The sequence below is a fragment of the Hemiscyllium ocellatum genome, chromosome 7 (genome assembly GCF_020745735.1).
Source record: "Hemiscyllium ocellatum isolate sHemOce1 chromosome 7, sHemOce1.pat.X.cur, whole genome shotgun sequence".
NCBI classification, from domain to species: Eukaryota; Metazoa; Chordata; class Chondrichthyes; order Orectolobiformes; family Hemiscylliidae; genus Hemiscyllium; species Hemiscyllium ocellatum.
Genome location: NC_083407.1, coordinates 273,399 through 291,678, shown reverse-complemented (window position 1 = coordinate 291,678; position 18,280 = coordinate 273,399). Strand labels below are relative to the sequence as shown.

Below are 18,280 nucleotides of genomic sequence, written 5' to 3'. Positions count from 1 at the left end.
ATTTCAATGCAAGACGCCTAACAGGGAAGGCAGATGAACTCAGGGCATAGTTAGGAACATGGGACTGGGATATCATAGCAGTTACAGAAACTTGGCTTAGGGATGGACAGGACTGACAACGTAATGTTCCATGGTACAAATGCTACAGGAAGGATAGAAAGGGAGGCAAGAGAGGAGGGGAGTGCATTTTTGATAAGGGATAGCGTTACAGCTGTGCTGAGGGAGGATATTCCCGGAAATACATCCAGGGAAGTTATTTGAGTGGAACTGAGAAATAAGAAAGAGATGATCACCTTATTGGGATTGTATTATAAACCCCCAATAGTCAGAGGAAAATTGTGAAACAAATTTGTAAGGAGAGCTCAGCTATCTGTAAGAATAATCGGGTAGTTATTAGAGGGGATTTTAACTTTCCAAACATCGATTTGGACTGCCATAATGTTAAGGGTTTAGATGGAGAGGGATTTGTTAAGTGTGAACAAGAATATTTTTTGATTCAGTATGTGAAGGTAGAGAAGGTGCAAAACTTGGCCTACTCTTGGGAAATAAGGCAGGGCAGGTGACTGATGTGTCAGTGGGGGAGCACTTTGGAGTCAGCAACCATAATTTTATTAGTCTTAAAATAGTGATGGAAAAGGATAGACCAAATCTAAAAGTTGAAGTTCTAAATTGGAGGAAGGCCAATTTTGATGGTATTAGGCATGAACTTTTGAAAGCTGATTGGGCGCAGCTGTTCACAGGTAAACAGACAGCTGGAAAATGGAAGCCTTCAGAAATGAGATAACGAGAGTCTGGAGAAAGTATATTCCTGTTAGGGTCAAGGAAAGGCTGGTAGGTGTAGGGAATGCTGGATGACTAAAGAAATTGAGGGTTTGATTAAGAAAAAGAAGGAAGCATATGTCAGGTATAGACAGGATAGATCGAGTGAATTCTGAGAAGATTATAAAGGCAATAGAGTATACTTAAGAGAGAAATCAGGAGGGCAAAACGGGGACATGAGATAACTTTGGCAAATGGAATTAAGGAGAATCCAAAGGGTTTTTACAAATACATTAAAGGACAAAAGGGTAACTAGGGAGAGGATAGGACCTTTATGTGGAGCCACAGAAAATGGGGGAGATACTAAATAGTATTTGCATCAGTATTTACTGTGGAAAAGGACACATGGAAGATATAGAATGTAGGGAAATAGATGGTGACATCTTGAAAAATGTCCATATTTCAGAGGAGGAAGTGCTGAATGTCTTGAAACGCATAAAACTGGATAAATCCCCAGGACCTGATCAGGTGTACCCTAGAACACTGTGGGAAGCTAGAGAGGAGATACAGAGATATTTGGATAGTCACAGAGGTGGTGCCGGAAGACTGGAGATTGGCTAACATGGTGCCACTGTTTAAGAAAGGCAGTAAGGACAAGCCAGAGAACCATAGACCATTGAGCCTGACGTCGGTGGTGGGCAAATTGTTGGAGGGAATCCTGAAGGACAGGATGTACATGTATTTGGAAAGGCAAGGACTGATTAGGGATAGTCAACACGGCTTTATGCGTGGGAAATCATGGCTCACAAAGTTGATTAAGTTTTTTGAAGTAACAAAGAAGATGAATGAGGGCAGATGTAATCTATATGGGCTTCAGTCAGGCATTTGACAAGGTTCCCTATGGGAGGCTGGTGAACAAGGTTAGATCTCATGGAATACAAGAAGAACCAATTGGATACAGAACTGGCTGAAAAGTAGAAGACAGAGGGTGGTGGTGGAGGGTTTTTTTCAGACTGGAGGCCTATGACCAGTGGAGTGCCACAAGGATCAGTGCTGGGTCCACTACTTTTCATTATTTATATAAATGATTTGAATGTGAGCATAAGAGGTATAGTTAGTAAGTTTGCAGATAACACCAAAATTGGAGGTGTAGTGGGCAGCAAAGAAGATTACCTCAGTTTACAACAGGATCTTGGTCAGATGGGCCAATGTGGCAGATGGAGTTTAAATGTGAGGTGCTGCATTTTGGGAAAGCAAATCTTAGAAGAACTTATACACTTAATGGTAAAGTCCTCGGGAGTGTTGCTGAACAAAGAGACCTTGGAGTGCAGGTTCATAGCTCCTTCAAAGTCGAGTCACAGGTAGATAGGATAGTGAAGAAGGCTTTTGGTATGCTTTCCTTTATTGGTCAGAGTATTGAGTACAGAAATTGAGAGGTCATGTTGTGGCTGTATAGGTCATTGGTTAGGCCACTGTTGGAGTATTATGTGCAATTCTGGTCTCCTTCCTATCGGAAAGATGTTGCGAAACTTGAAAGAGTTCAGAGAAGATTTACAAGGATGTTGTAGGGTTGAAGGATTTGAGCTATAGGGAGAGGTTGAATAGGCTAGGCCTGTTTTCCCTGGAGCTTCGGAGGCTGAGGGATGACCTTATAGAGGTTTATGAAATCATGAGGGGCATGGATAGGGTAAATAGACAGTCTTTTCTTTGGGTGGGGGAATCCAGAACTAGAGGGCATAGGTTTAGGGTGAGAGGGGAAAGATATGAAAGAGGCCTACGAGGCAACTTTCTCACTCAAAGGGTGGTACGTGAATGGAATAAGCTGCCAAAGGAAGTGGTGGAGACTAGTACAATTGCAACATTTAAAAGGCATTTTGATGGGTATATGAATAGGAAAGATTTGGAGGCATATGTGTCAGGTGCTGGCAGGTGGGACTAGATTGGGTTGGGAGATCTGGTTGGCATGGATGAGTTGGACCAAAGGGTCTGCTTCCGTGCTGTACATCTCTATGACTCTGTGACCTCTTCAACTGCACAACCAAACCTCCCAGCAAGAATTCTGAGCTCATTCTGGCTTGGGTGCAACTTGTATAGAACCCATGTCCCCCTGAAACTGTTCCAATTATCCAAAAATCTAAAGGTCTCTCTCCTACACCTTCTCTTTAACTACTCCCTCATCTGATTTATGTTCCTATGCCTGTATAGTGTTGTGCATGGTACTGGGAGTAATTGGACATTACAAACTTAGTAGATCTTCTCTTTAATCAATTCGCTACTCTCTCAATTCCTTTTGCAGAAGCTCATTTCTTTTTATACCATTGGCATTGATGACTGCTGGCAGTTTCCCCTTACCAAAACTGCACAGTATTTCACATGTGGTCTAATCAAACTCCTGTACAACTCCTGCAGTCCAATCTTCATGCATTAAAGGCCAAAATTTCATCACCCTTCCTGGTGGCTTGTTGTACCTGCATGTTCACTTTCAATGACTTATCGACAAAAAGGCTAGGTCACTGCACAAAAAAGCAAAGAATATTACAGGACAGGAACAGGCCCTTTGGCCCTCCAAGCCTGCTCCAATCCAGATCCTCTATCTAAACCTGCCACTAATGTTCTATGGACCTGTATCTCTCTGCTCCCTGCCCATTCATTTATCTGTCTAGTTACATCTTAAATGATGCTATCGTGCCCACTTCTACTACCTCCATTGGCAACACATCCCAGGTATCCATTATCCTCTATGTAAAGAACCTTCTTTGCATATCTCCCTTAAACTTTTCCCCTCTCACCTTGAACTCGTGACTCCTAGTAAATGAGACCCCCTACTCTGGGAAAAAGCTTCCTGCTGTCAACCCAGTTTATACTTCTTATGATTTCATAGACCTTAATCAGATCCCCCCTTATCCTACGTCTTTCTAATGAAAATAATCCTAATTGACTCATCCTCTCTTCATAGGTGGTGCTCTCTATACCATGCAACATCCTTGTGAACTTCCTCTGCACCCTCTCCAAAGCATCCATATCTTTCTGGCAATGTGGTGACCAGAACTGTATGCTGTACTCCAAATATGGCCGAACCAATACAACTGTAACATGACTTGTACTCAATACCCGTGAAATGAAGGAAAGCATGCCGTATGGCTTCTTGACCACTCAATTAACCTGTGTTGCCACCTTCAGGGAACAATGGACCTGAATACCTAGATCTCTTGGTACATCAATTTTCCCCAGCACTTTTCCATTTACTGTATAGTTCGCTCTGGAATTCGATCTTCCAAAATGTATTACCTCACATTAGCCCGGATCTGCCATTTCTCCGCCCAACTCTCTAATCTATCTACATTCTGCTGCACTCTCTGACAGTCCCTTCACTATCTGCTACTCCACCAATCTTAGTGTCATCTACAAACTTGTTAATCAGATCACTTATACCTTCCTCCAGATCATTTATGTATATCACAAACAACAGTGATTCCAACATGGATCCCTGTGGGACACCACTGGTCACAGTGCTCCACTTTGAGAAACTCCCTTCCACTACTACTCTCTGTCTCCTGCTGCTCAACCAGTTCTCTATCCATCTAGCTAGTACACCCTGGACCCCATCCTACTTCACTTTTTCCTTCAGCCGACCATGAGGAAGCTTATCAAACTGCTTTACATGTTTGCTTCAGCTAAGAACTGTGCAGAACTGCCCAAACTGAAACTAAAACAACTTTATTTTTCTCAAGCTATAAATGCTTCCCCTAAGCTCCACTACTCCAAAATTAAACTCCAGAACTTTCTAATGCATCCCACTGTGTGTTATGCTTGCTCCTAAACTCTCCTAAAGTGAACAAAAAAAACATTACTTTCCAAGAAGGTTTTTTCTTACACTGTATTTGAAAAGAAATCACCATGGCAATTAGACTAGGCTGTCTGAAACATAGGCTGAATGAGTGAACTGGAATTTTGACTCAATTTGCAGTTCAGTGCAGAGTGGTAGTGGGTACTTTAACTCATATAAACTGCAAGAAATAAGTGACCAAGAATAAGAGATGTGTGGGAGAGCACAAATGGCACAGATCAGAGGCCAGCATGCAGTGAGACTAGCGGCATAATGGCATCATGGACCATAACGTGATATGAGTGGAAGGACAGTAGCTGATTGGTGAGTAGCATTAGTTCTATTTCTCATTTTTTTGCCCTACAATTATCTAACAGTTACAAGGTTCTTGAAAGCTGTGTGAGTGAGAGTGAGAACTTTAGAGATAATCAGCAAACTAAAACAGCCATTCAAGTGGGGGAGAAAATAGGGATATAGGAATATACCTAATAGCAGTAGAGAGATTGAAGATCTCATAGACAGGCAGATTCTGGAAAACTGCAAAAGTAGCAGGATTGTTGTTACAGGTGAGTTCAACTTTCCCATTATCGAGTGGAACCTCCTCAGTGCAGATGGCTTGGATAGAGCAGTTTTTGTCAGGTGTGTTCAGGAGGGTTTCTTTACTCAGTATGTAGACAGACCAACGAGGGGAGAGGTCATTTTGGATTTGGTGCTCAATAACGAGCCAGGATATGTGTCAGATCTCGCCTTGGAGAGTGAAAGGAGCAGTTACTGAGAGAAGATATTTAATTGGGGAAAAGGACTTTATTACGCTATCAGACAGGAGTTGGGAAGCACAGATTGGGAGCAATTGTTCCACAGAAAGGGCACAGCAGACATGTGGAGATTATTTAAGGAGCAGTTGTTGCGAGTGATGTACAAATTTGTTCCTCTGAGACAGGTAAGAAGGGGTAAGATTAAGCAACCTTGGATGACAAGAACAGAGGAACTTCTCATCAAAAGGAAGAAGGTAGCTTATGTAAGGTTGAGGAAGCAAGTATCTAGCACAGCTTTAAAGGATTACAGGCTTGCTAGAAAGGAGCTCAGAAATGGACTGAGGAGAGCCAGGAGGGGGCACGGAAAAGGCTTGGCAAAACGTATTAGGGGGAACCCAAAGGCATTTTACTTATATGTAAAGAATAAGAGAATGCTTAGGGAGAAGGTAGGGCCAATCAGGGATAGCAGAGGGAACTTGTGCGTGGAGTCTGAGCAGATAGGGGAAGCCGTAAATGAGTTTTTTGCTTCGGTTTTCACCAAGGAAAGGGAACTTGTTGTAAATGAAAACTTAGAGGAGCTGGGATACAATCTTGACCAGATCGAGATTGATGAAGTTGATGTGCGAGAAATTTTGGAAAACATTAAGATTGATAAGTCCCCAGGGCCAGACCAGATTTATCCTAGACTGCTCCAGGAAGCGAGAAAGGAGGTTGCTAAGCTGCTGGCGAGGATATTTGCCTCCTCACTCTCCACAGTGGTCGTACCGGAGGATTGGAAGGACGCAAATACTGTTCCTCTTTTCAAGAAGGGTAATAGGGAAATCCCTGGCAATTACAGACCAGTCAGTCTTACGTCTGTGGTCAGCAAAGTTGTGGAAAGAATTCTGAGGGATGGAATTTATGACTATTTGGCAAAGCATAGTTTGATTAAAGGCAGTCAGCATGGCTTTGTGAGGGGCAGGTCATGCCTCACAAATCTTATGGAGTTCTTTGAGGAGGTGACAAGCCAGGTCGACGACGGTAGAGCAGTGGATGTGGTGTATTTGGATTTCAGCAAGGCATTTGATAGGGTTCCCCTTGGTAGACTCATTCATAAAGTCAGGAAGTATGGGATACAGAGAGATTTGGCTTTCTGGATTCAGAATTGGCTGGCTGACAGAAGGCAGAGAATGGCTGTTGATGGAAAGTATTCTGCCGGTTAGACAGTTTTGAGTGGTGTCCTGCAGGGCTCTGTTCTTGGGCCTCTGCTCTTTGTAGTTTTTATAAATGACTTGGATGAGGAGGTTGAGGGGTGGGTTAGTAAATTTGCAGATGACACAAAGGTTGGAGGTGTAATCGATGGTATAGAGAGCTACTGCAGGCTGCAGCACGACATAGACAGGATGCAGAGCTGGGCTGAGAAATGGCAGTTGGAGTTCAAACTGGATAAATGCAAAGTGGGGCATTTTGGGAGGTCAAACTTGAATGCTGAATATAGGATTAAAGACAGGATTCTTTGCAGAGTGAAGAACAGAAGGATCTAGGTGTGCAAGTGCATGGATCCCTCAAAGTTGCCACCCAAGTGGATAGGGTTGTTAAGAAAACATATGGTGTTTTGGCTTTCATTAACAGGGGGTTCGAGCTTAAGAGCCGCGAGATTTTGCTACAGCTCTACAAGTCCCTGGTGAGACCACACTTGGAATACTGTGTCCAGTTCTGGTCGCCCGACGATAGGAAAGATACAGAGGCTTTGGAGAGGGTGCAAAGAAGGTTTACCAGGATGCTGCCTGGACTGCCTGGCTTGCCTTATGAAGAAAGGTTGAATAATCTCCGACTTTTCTCTCTGGTGAGAAGGAGGAAGAGAGGAGACCTGATTGAGGTGTACAAAATAATGAGAGGAATAGATAGAGTCAATAGCCAGAGACTTTTCCCCAGGACAGAAGTCATAGTTTGAAGATATTAGGAGGAAGGTATAAAGGAGACATCAGAGGTATGTTCTTTACGCAGAGAGTTGTGAATGCGTGGAATACATTGCAAGTTGAGGTGGTGGAAGCAAAGTTATTGGGGACATTTAAGCGACTGCTGCACATGCACATGGATAGCAATGAGTTGAGGGGTGCGTATATTACTATATTTTACATTAGTTACTATATTTTACATTAGGATCAAGTTTTAGCACAATATCGTGGGCCTAATGGCCTGTTCTGTGCTGTACATTTCTACGTTCTATGTAGTATTGGTAGGGAGCAGTATACTTAGGGGTATAGATTTGTTCTTTGCAGCCATAAGTGAGATTCCTTCAGGCTGTGATGTTGTGCAGTGCCAGGTTTAAGGACATTTCCTTGGGGCTGCAAAAGAAACTGAAGTGGGAGAAAAAGGATTCAATTATTGTCATCTACATTGGTACTAACAGAACAAAGAACATTTCAGTGCAGTACAGGCCTTCCATGTTGCGTCGACATGTGGAACCAATCTGAAGCATATCTATCCAACACTATTCTACTTCCATCCATTTGTTTATCCAATAACCATTTAAATGCCCTTAAAGTTGGCGAGTCTACTACTGTTGCAGGCAGTGCATTCCACGTCCCTACTACTGTCTGAGGAAAGAAAGTACCTCTGACATCTGTCCTATATCTGTCACCTCTCAATTTAAAGCTGTGTCCCCTCGTGCTAAACATTTCCACCCATGGAAAAACACTCTCACTGTCCACCCTATCTCACCCTCTGATTATCTTATACATCTCAATTAAGTCACCTCTCAATCTTCTTCTCTCTAACGAAAAAAACCACAAGTCCCTTAACCTTTCTTCATAACACCTTCCCTCCATATCAGGCAACATCCTAGTAAGTCTCCTCTGAAACCTTTCCAAAGCTTTCATATCCTTCCTATAATGCGGTGACCAGAACTGTATGCTATACTCCAAGTGCAGCCACACCAGAATTTTGTCAGCTGCAGCATGACATTGATGGGACGATAAAGGAGGCTTTCCTAAAAATACAAACAATTAAGAGTTAAGTTAAAAAGTTGACCTCCAAGGTAATAATCTCTGAACTACTACCTGAGCAATGGGCTAAGTAGCAGAGGTACTGCTGCCTCACAGCGCCAGAGGCGGTTTCAATTCCCACCTCAAGTGACTGTCTGCGTGGAGTTTGCACATTCTCCCCGTGTCTGCGTGGGTTTCCTCCGCATGCTCCGGTTTCCTCCCACAATCCAAAAATACGCAGGTTAGGTGAATTGGCCATGCTAAATTGCCCGTGGTGTTAGGGGGTTAAGGGGTAAATGTTGGGGAATGGGTCTGGTTGGGTTGCGCTTCGGTGGGTCAGTGTGGACTTGTTGGGCCGAAGGGCCTGTTAGAACACTGTAAGTAATCTAATCTAATCTAAATAAACTCAAAAAGATAAATGCATGATGTTGGTGGAGTGGGTTTCAGTTCATGGGACCCTGGAACTAGTATTAGGATAGAATACTGGGATATGTTTCAGTAGGATGAGCTTCAATTGAATGGCAGTGGTACCAGTATCCTGGTGAATTAAATAATTAGGGCTGTAGAGAGGATTACAAGTTAATTAGAGGTGAGATGTTTTGGGAAGGGGGAAAAGGTAGGCTTACAAAGGATATGGCAGAACTACAAGGCAGCTATTTGGATGATACCAAGAGTGAAACATGAAGTGACAGAGTCTATAAATGTAGAAAAACAGCAGTAAATAGGGTCACAGGGAGGAAAAACAATGAAATGTTAAAATTAATGGCACTTGTGTGCACACAGTACTCTGAAAAAAAGACAACTGGATTAATATCATAAGATCTTATGGCCACTACAGAGACATGATTACAAGGAGATTAATGTTGGGAGGTAATTATTCAGGCATATGTGATTTTTCAAGGACAAACACAAAAGAAAGGATGCAGGGTTAGCTTTGTTAGTACAGGATGAATTATGTATGATAGCAGGAAATGATCTTGGATGGGAAGATGTACAATCTGTGTGTGGAGACCAAGGAATAATAATGGAAAGACGACACTAGAAGGAGTGTTCCCTAACAGCATTGATATAGTAACGCAGAGTTCTCTGGACGAGCTCTGCAGAAAAACCATCTCATGCCTTTAGAAAGTCAGCTCATTTTCCCTTTCCAGTTGTTGCGAGCAATGAAGTTTATTTGATACGTCAAGGACTTTTATTTGTTGGAAATAGTTACCCTGTGCCTCTTGCGAACAAGTGAAAATATCTGGGGAAAGAAGATCAAGAAGCAGAATTCTGGTTGTCACAATAATCATCGCAACAAACCCTGTGAAGTGACTACTGAACTGCATTCCCAGTCTTTCATTTAACACACTATGTTTTCTCCCTGTCTATGTTTGTGTACAGGGGAGTTTATACTAGTGGAGTTATTTGTCAATGGTTCATAATCATTTATCTGTTGTCAGAATCTACTTATTTGCAAACAGTAGTCATTGCATGGACCAGTGAGTCTTATATCAGTGGTAGGTATGTTGTTGGAGGGGATTCTGAGAGATGGGATACACATGCATTTGGAGAGTCAAGGACTGATTTGAGATAGTCAGCATGGCGTTGTGTGTGGGAAATAGTTCTCGCAAATTTGATTGAGTTTTTGGAGGATGTAAACAAAAAAAATATGAAGGCAGTGCAGCATTATCTACATGGACTTTCACAGCATTCCACATGGTATACTAATTAGTTAGAGACCTAGGGATGCAGGTGCATAATTCCTTTAAAGTAGAGGCATAGGTAGACAAGATAGTGGATGAGGAGTTTGGCACGCTTGCAATCTTGGTCATATACTGTATAGGCGTTGGGATGTCATGGCGCGGCACATTAATGAGTTCCCAGCATTCAATTCTGCTCGACCCTCTATAGGAAGGATGTTGCTAAACGTGAAAGGGTCAGAAAAGATTTACGAGGATGTAAACAGGAATGGGGGTTTGAGCTATATGCTGAGTAGGCTGGGGCCTTTACTCCTTAGAATGTCAGAGACGGAGGGGTGATCTTATGGAATTTTATAAAATCATGAGGGGCACGGATCGGGTGAATAGTCAAAGTCTTTTTCCTAGGGTGGGGGAATCCAAAACTAGAGGACATAGATTTCAGATGATTGGGGTGGGGGAATATTTAAAAAGGACCTGAGGGGTAATTTTTTCATGCAGAGGGTGGACTGTGTATGGAACGAGCTAGCAGGGGAATTGGTGGAGTTGAGTACAATTTCAACATTTAAAATGCATCCAGATGGGTATATGAATAGGAGGGGTTTAGAACCTGTATGATTAATAAGTTTGCTGTATAGTTGATGGTATAGTTGACAGCAAAGAAGGTCATTTAAGATTACAAGGGATCATGGTTGATTGGGCCAATGGGCTGTGAAGTGTCAGATGAAATTTAATTTGGATAAAATGCGAGGTATTACATTTTGGTAAAAAGAACAAGGACAGCTTGTTCACAGTTAACGGTAGGGTCCTGGCTGCTGGTGTCGAAGAGACCTCTGGGTTCAGGTACATAATTCTTTGAAAGTTGCATCGGAGGTAGACAGGATGACTAAGAAAGCATTTAGCACACTTGCCTTCATTGCGCAGACCACTGGGTATAAGAGTTGGGACATCATGTTGAAGTTATACAGGGTGAGGCCACTTTTGGAATATTGTGTACAGTTCTGGTCACTCTGCTCTCGAGAAGATATTATTAAAGTGAAGAGGTTTCAGAAAAAAATTACCAGGATGTTGCTGGAACTAGAGGATTTGAGTTGTAAGAAGTGGCTGGATAGACTGGGACTTTTTTCACTGGAACATAGGGGGTTGAGGGATGACCTTACAGAGATTTATAAAATCATGAGGGGCATAGATAAGGTGAATATCAAAGGTCATTTCCCCAGGGTGGGGGAGTTCAAAGCATGTTTTTAAGGTTAGAGCAGATAGATTTAAAAGGGACCTGAGGAGCAAAATTTTCACACAGAGGGTGGTTCGTATGTTGAATGAACTGCCAGAGGAAGTTGCAGGTACAGTTACAAGACATTTGGACAGGTACAATATTAGGAAAGATTTAGAGGGATATAGGCCAAATTCAGGCAAGTGGAACTAGTTTAATCTGGGAAATTTGATCGATATGGATAAGTTGGACGACAGGGTCTACTTCCGTGCTGTATCACTCTACGATTGCTCTGGGAAAATGTCCAATAATGAAGAGTGTTGCAGAAAAAGAGATCAAGGATTGGTAGCAACACAGAAACTGGGAGCAGAAGTAGGCGATTCAGTGCTTCAAGCCTGCTCTACTATTCAATATAATAAATATAATCCCTCAATAAAATCCTTGATCTCAATACCATAATCCTGCCTTTTCCCCAGACCCCTTGATGCCTTTAATATCTAAAAATTTAGCGATCACTTTCTTGGACATATTCAGTGATTTGGCCTCCACAGCTTTCTGTGGTCACAAATTCCAGAGGTTCACAATCTTTTGTACAACACAACACAAAGTTAGGCAGCACTGTAGACAGTGTAGATGATAGTATAAAATTATGAAAGGATATTGATAGACTAAGTGAATCGGCAAAAATATGGCAGATGGATTTCAATACAAGAAGTGTGAGGTTGTCCATTTTGGACCAATAGAGAATAGATAAGTGTACTTTCTAGATAGTATGAAGTTAAATATAGTGGATGTCTAAAAGAAACTTGGGCATAATGTTTAACTTGCCATGGACAAGTGCACAAAATAATGGAATGCTGGCCTTTATATCTAGAGGACTTAAGAATAAGGACACAGAGTTATGCTACAGCTATACAAAACCCTGATTATACCGCGCTTGGACTACTGTGGGCAGATCTGGGCGTCATACCTTAGAAAGGATATATTTGGCCTTGGAGGAGTACAGATCAAGAGTGTGGTGCTGGAAAAGCACAGCAGGTCATGCAGCATCCAAGGAGCAGGAGAATCGACATTTCAGACATAAGCCATTCATCACGATGAAGGGCTTATGCCCAGAACGTCGATTCTCCTGATCCTCAGATGCTGCCTGACCTGCTATGCTTTTCCAACACCACACTCTCAATTCTGATCTCCAGCAACTGCAGTCCTCACTTTCTCCTTGGAGGGGTACAGTGTACATTTACAAGATTGATATGTGGAGAAATGTTACGAAGCAGAAATGACAGTTGATGCTGGATCAGTCGTTAATTTTAAAACTTGGATATATAAATTTTTGTTAATGCAAAGTATTAAGGAATATAGGCCAAAGGCAGGTATATAGACTTAGGCCACAGAATAGCCATGATCTCATTAAATAGTGGAACAGGCTTGAGGGGTTGAAAGGCCTACTCCTGCTTCTATGATCCTTTGAATGGTGAAATGTTTCCTCATCCCAATCGTAATGGCCTACCCAGCATCCTAAGACTGTGACTCCTAGTTCTGGACTCCCCAAACAGAGAAAACATGCTCTCTGGATCTAGTCTCTCCAGTCCTTTTGAATTTTATGTTTCAATCAGATCCTTTCTCATTTATATCAACTCTAGCGAATACAGGCCCAGTTGAACTAATCACTCCTAACAGGACAGACCTGCCATCACGGATATTAGCTTTGTGTACCTCAGCTTCACTCCCTCTATGGGAAGAATATCCTTTGATAGTTACAGAGACCAAAACTGCATGTAGCTGCATGAAAAAATGAAATTTTTTAAAAAATAAAATAGGTTGATGCAAGCAGTATTACAAAAAGAAATACTAATTTGAAAGAACAATTAGTAGTCCTCAAACAGAGCTGCCATGTGTTATGGTACAATAATCACTATTATTGATAATTTTTCCAAGATGGTGAAATTCAAAGTTTTGTAAAGATTGAATAATAATGCAACATGTAGTACATTATCATTTTGTATATATTATGAACTGTGGATGTAGGTTTGCTCGCTGAGCTGGAAGGTTCATTTCCGGACGTTTTGTCATCCTACTAGGTAACACCTTCAGTGGGCCTCAGGCAAAGTACTGCTGATAAGTTCTGCTTTCTATTTATATGTTTGGGTTTCTTTGGGTTGGTCATGTCATCTCCTGTGGTGAAGTCATATCCTGTTCTTTTTCTCAGGGGGTGGTAAAGGGTTCTAACACAATTTGTTTGTTGATAGAGTTCTGGTTGGAATGCCATGCTTCTGGGAATTCTCTTGTGTGTCTTTGTTTGGCTTGCCTTATGATGGATGTGTTGCCCCAGTCGAAGTGATGTCCTTCCTCATCCATATGTAAGGATACTAGTGAGAGAGGGTCATGTCTTTTTGTGGCTAGTTGGTGTTCATGTATCCTGGTGGCTAGTTTTCTGCCTGTTTGACCAACATAGTGTTTGCTGCAGTCCCTGCACAGTGTTGTGTAAATGACAATAGTTTTATTTGATGTCTGTATAGGGTCTTTCAAGTTCATTAGCTGCTATTTTAGTGTGTTGGTGGGTTTGTGGGCTACCATGATGCTAAGGGGTCTGAGTAGTCTGGCAGTCATTTCCGCGATGTCTTTAATGTAGGAGAGAGTGGCTAGGGTTTCTGAAAGTGTTTTGTCTGCTTGTTTGGGTTTGTTGCTGAGAAATTGGCAGACTGTGTTCATTGGGTACCCATTCTTTTTGAATACATGGTATAATGATTTTCCTCTGTTCTGCGTAGTTCCTCTGTGCTGCAGTGTGTGTTGGTTAGTTGAAATAATGTTCTAATGCAGATTCGTTTGTGGATGTTGGGATGATTGTTGGTGGAATTAGATAGCCATGGCTGACAAAGAAAGTCAGGAAATGTATCACAGAAAAAGAGAGAGCCTATAAAGTGGCCAACAGCACTGGGAAATCAGAAGATTGAGAAAACTACAAAAACAAAAAGAGCTTAACAAAGAGAGAAATAAGAAGGAGAGGATCAAATATAAAGGTAGGCTAGCCAGTAATATTAGAAATGATAGTAAAAGTTTGTTTCAATACATAAGAAACAAACAAGAGACAAAAGTTTCAGGTAGATAATTAGTGAATTATCTGAAATTCATAAGTAGCAGCAAATCCCTATCTGCTACTTTTTGTAAGTTTTTAGCAAGTATCTTTTCTAGCCATTACCTCTTCTTTGTCACCTCACATTGGACACAGTGTGTTAAAATGCCATTTTACACTTATATATGATGTCACAGATGCATTAGGACAAGAATGCAGTTATGAGTTAGATCATGGCAGCAAGAATTGATAGGGTTACTCTTTCTCCAAAATAGGGAATATGTACTCTGCTTTATTAGTCACAACAGCAGACAAGCAGGAGGCCGATGAACAGAATGTGCTGGAAATTAAGCCTACTATTCTACATGTAGTTATAAATTATGAAAACAATCAATTTAATTGCTAGTATTATTAATTTGCATGATTATGACCATTACCTCAGATAATTAGTGCCTTCATAGAATTTATGACTTATTTGATAAATGTATTATCAGTTGTATCCAGGTCTAATATATAATGTCACCACATTCTGGTGCCATCTTGGATCACAGAATAAATTACTGAATAAATTGTATAAATATTAAAACACTGAATAAATTAATATTAAATTGATATTACTAAAACTGATACAGCTTCAAATGTTTATCTTTCCCTCTCCGTAGACTTCATCCTCTCTGCTCCTTCAATCTCCGCCATGTGGCAATGTCTCCAGGGTCCCACAAACATGGTCCTTTTATGCCACCACCAAGCTGGAACCATGTCACTGTGTGGGTCGCACATCTCCTCCAATGCTGGAGACTGACTGACAGGTCCTGGCTCCAAGTCGACTGATGGGGTCCTGGCTTGTCTTCTGATACAACCACCCTCGATGGAGTGGTGATGGAGACACATGAGGTCCCAGCCTCCCGCAGGAGGACATCAACAACAGGCCCCAGGATAACCAAACCAAAGAAAAAAGTGACCAAGCTAGAAAGACAACGATAATGCCTTGTGGATAAGGCAGAACAGCTGAGACCCATGGTCAGAGGAGTCAAACACAGTTAACCCTGCTGTCCCCATTTTGAATTATATGGTAACAGGAAAATAAAGATAGAACACTTGCAGTAGCTAGAACCACCTTCCTAAACATAACTGTATTCCTCTGGCCTCAATGAATGTATTAACATTGTTGCCATGAATGTAAGTTTAAAAGCAATTATCTGATTAGGTGCATGTATGTGTCATGCTTCACCTAGCAGTGTTGGCCACAACTGCAGACTTATTACAAAGTTTAATAAAACCCAAAAGAACCGCGGATGCTGCAAATCAGAAACAAAACCAGAAGGTGACGGAAAAGCTCAGCAGGTCTGACAGCATCTGGAAGAGAAATCAGAGTCAACGTTTCGGGTCCAATGATTCTTCTTCAGAGCTCCTCAGAATGCTTTTCCAGTAACCTCTGTTTTTGTTATTACAAAGCTTGCAGACTAAAGGAGTCAACCAATAAATCCTATACTCACAGCAGTCACATTTCCCTCAGCCAGTGTAACAATATTGAAATCCTCATCAGTCCTTCCTCTCTTTGACGCCACTTCTTCTGTATCGCTAAAGGAATTTAAAACACATTAATTAGACTTTGCTGTGCCTTAAACCTTGAGCATATTTAAAAGCAAAACATTGCGAATTCTGCAAAGTTGAAAAGTCAAACACAACTTAATCAGTAAGTGAATCAAGGGTTACAGAGAAAAGACAAGAAATTAGACTTGTTCAACAGATCAGCCATCATCTCACTGAACGGTGGAGCAGACTCAATGGACTGAATGGCTTACTTCTGCTCATATGTCTTTGAGTCTACATAGTACATGGAACCAGGTGATTGCAAAGCAGGAAGAACAGAAGTGCTGAACATATTTTACATGGAGAAAGACTGTAAAAAAAACTGCTGCACAAATTTTGTAGTGATTGGAGTTTAGAATAATGGGAGATGAACTTATCAGAACATACACAATCCTTAGGGAGTTTGGCAGGATAGATATGGAAAGATTGTTTTACCTTGGGAGAGTTCACAAGACATAATTTCAAAGTAAGGAGTAGCGCATTTAAGACAGGGATGAGGAGGGTTTTTTCCCCACTGAGGGTAGTGAATCTGAGAATACTTTACCACAGAGGGCTGTCAAGATTGGATTGTTGAGTATAATCAAGGCTGACATACACATTAAGGGAATCAAGGGTTATGGGGAAAATGCAGGAAAACTGAGATGAGGATTACCAGATCAGCCATGATCTTATTGAATGGCAAAGAGGACTTCGCGGGCTGAATGGTCTACTTCCGCTTCTAAATATTATGGTCTAAATAAGCACAAACTGTGTTAGATGAAGTTCATTGTGGGAATTGAAAAGTTGACTGTGTGCACGAAACCTCATTTAACTTTGTTATAGTAGCCTTTTCCAAACATAAACCAATTCTCTAATAAAAACAAAGGAAAGATCACATGAATCACTGAGATCATGATGTTCCATTGAATTGATATCAAAGATTTATTGGATCCATATCATTTTATTATCAATGCAGTATTCAAGAGAATAGGATGTTTGGTCTCAGAAGGAATAATAACTAACGTTCAAACGGAGGTGGGCAATTGACAATGGTCATCCTAATGTAATGAATAGCTTACCCATGGTCATTAGCCAAAAGGCTTCAGACAATTGACTGACACAGCATAAGCTACCACCCCACAAAAAACTGTATTTAGTAGCAAAGAGCAGCATTCATTAGACAGCTCTTCTTGGCAGCAATTGTTGTCAGGGATGGAAGATGGAGAGGAGAAGTTTTAGAATACTCATGGACAAAGACGAGAGTTGTCCTAAAGGAAGAATGCTAAACGGGGGGAAGGCAAGCCATAGCAAAATTCAGCAGGAGCTGAGAATTGTGGACAAGGGAGCAGCTGTTTGAGGATAAATCCACATTTGATATGTGAGAGGCTTTTAAAAAGAGGTTGATAAGAATGCAGGACAGATATGTCCCTGTGAAAATGAGGGATAGAAATGGCAAGATTAGGGAACTATGGATGACAGGTGAAATTGTGAGACGAGCTATGAGGAGAAAGGAAGCATACATTAGGTTTAGGTGACTGAAAACAGATGAAGCTTTGGAAGAATGTCAGGAAAATAGGACCAATCTGAAACGAGGAATTAAAAGGGGTATTGAAATATCTTCAGCAAATAGGGTTAAGAAAAATCCCAAAGCCTTTTATTTGTATATAAGGGGCAACAGAGGAAGGGTTGGCCCACTCAAGGACAAAGGTGAAAAGTTATGCCTCGAGTCAGAGAAAATGGGTGAGATCCTTAATGAGTACTTTGTGTCGGTATTCACCAAGGAGAGATACATGGCTGATGTTTAGGTTAGGGATAGATGTTTGATTACTCTAGATAAAGTCAGGAAAATGAGGGAGGAAGTGTTGGGTGTTCTAAAAGGCATTAAGGTGGACAAGTCCCCAAGTCCAGATGGGATCTATCCCAGGTTACTGAGGGAAGCAAGAAAGGAAATAGCTGGAGCCTTAACAGATATCTTTGCAGCATTCTTCAATATGGATGAGGTCCCAGAGAACTGGAGAATTGCTAATGTTGTCCCTTTGTTTAAAAAGGGTAGCAGGGATAACTCAGGTAATTATAGACTGATGGGCCTGACGTCAGTGGTAGGAAAGCTGCTGGAGAAGATACTGAGGAAGAGGATCAATTCCCATGGGGAAGAAAATATATCAGGAGATAGAAAAAGCATGTAGGAAAGGCGGTATTACAAAAATTGTGGGAGACTTTAAAATGTATGTGACTGGGAAAGTCAGATTGATATAGGGGTATCACATTGGCAATTTTCTAATCCTCTGGTAAGAATCCAAGGATTTTTGAAAAATGACAACCAATGCATCCATTATCTCTGTAGTTACTTCTTTTAGGATCCTCAGATACAAACTATCAAGGGCAGGGGACTTACCTGCCTTTTGCCCTATTAGTTTATCTAATAACATTAAGCATT

General features: G+C 41.4%; 1 protein-coding gene across 2 annotated transcripts in view; it reads right to left on the bottom strand.

The window, feature by feature from the left end:
• The window catches only part of xrcc5 (X-ray repair complementing defective repair in Chinese hamster cells 5), a 344,097-nt gene that overhangs the window by 112,997 nt on the left and 212,820 nt on the right, over nt 1-18,280 (bottom strand). For both annotated transcript variants that reach the window (XM_060827769.1, XM_060827770.1), the window contains one exon: nt 15,768-15,852. In XM_060827769.1, the coding sequence (XP_060683752.1) occupies nt 15,768-15,852 (85 nt within the window). The remainder of the gene's footprint in view (nt 1-15,767; nt 15,853-18,280) is intronic.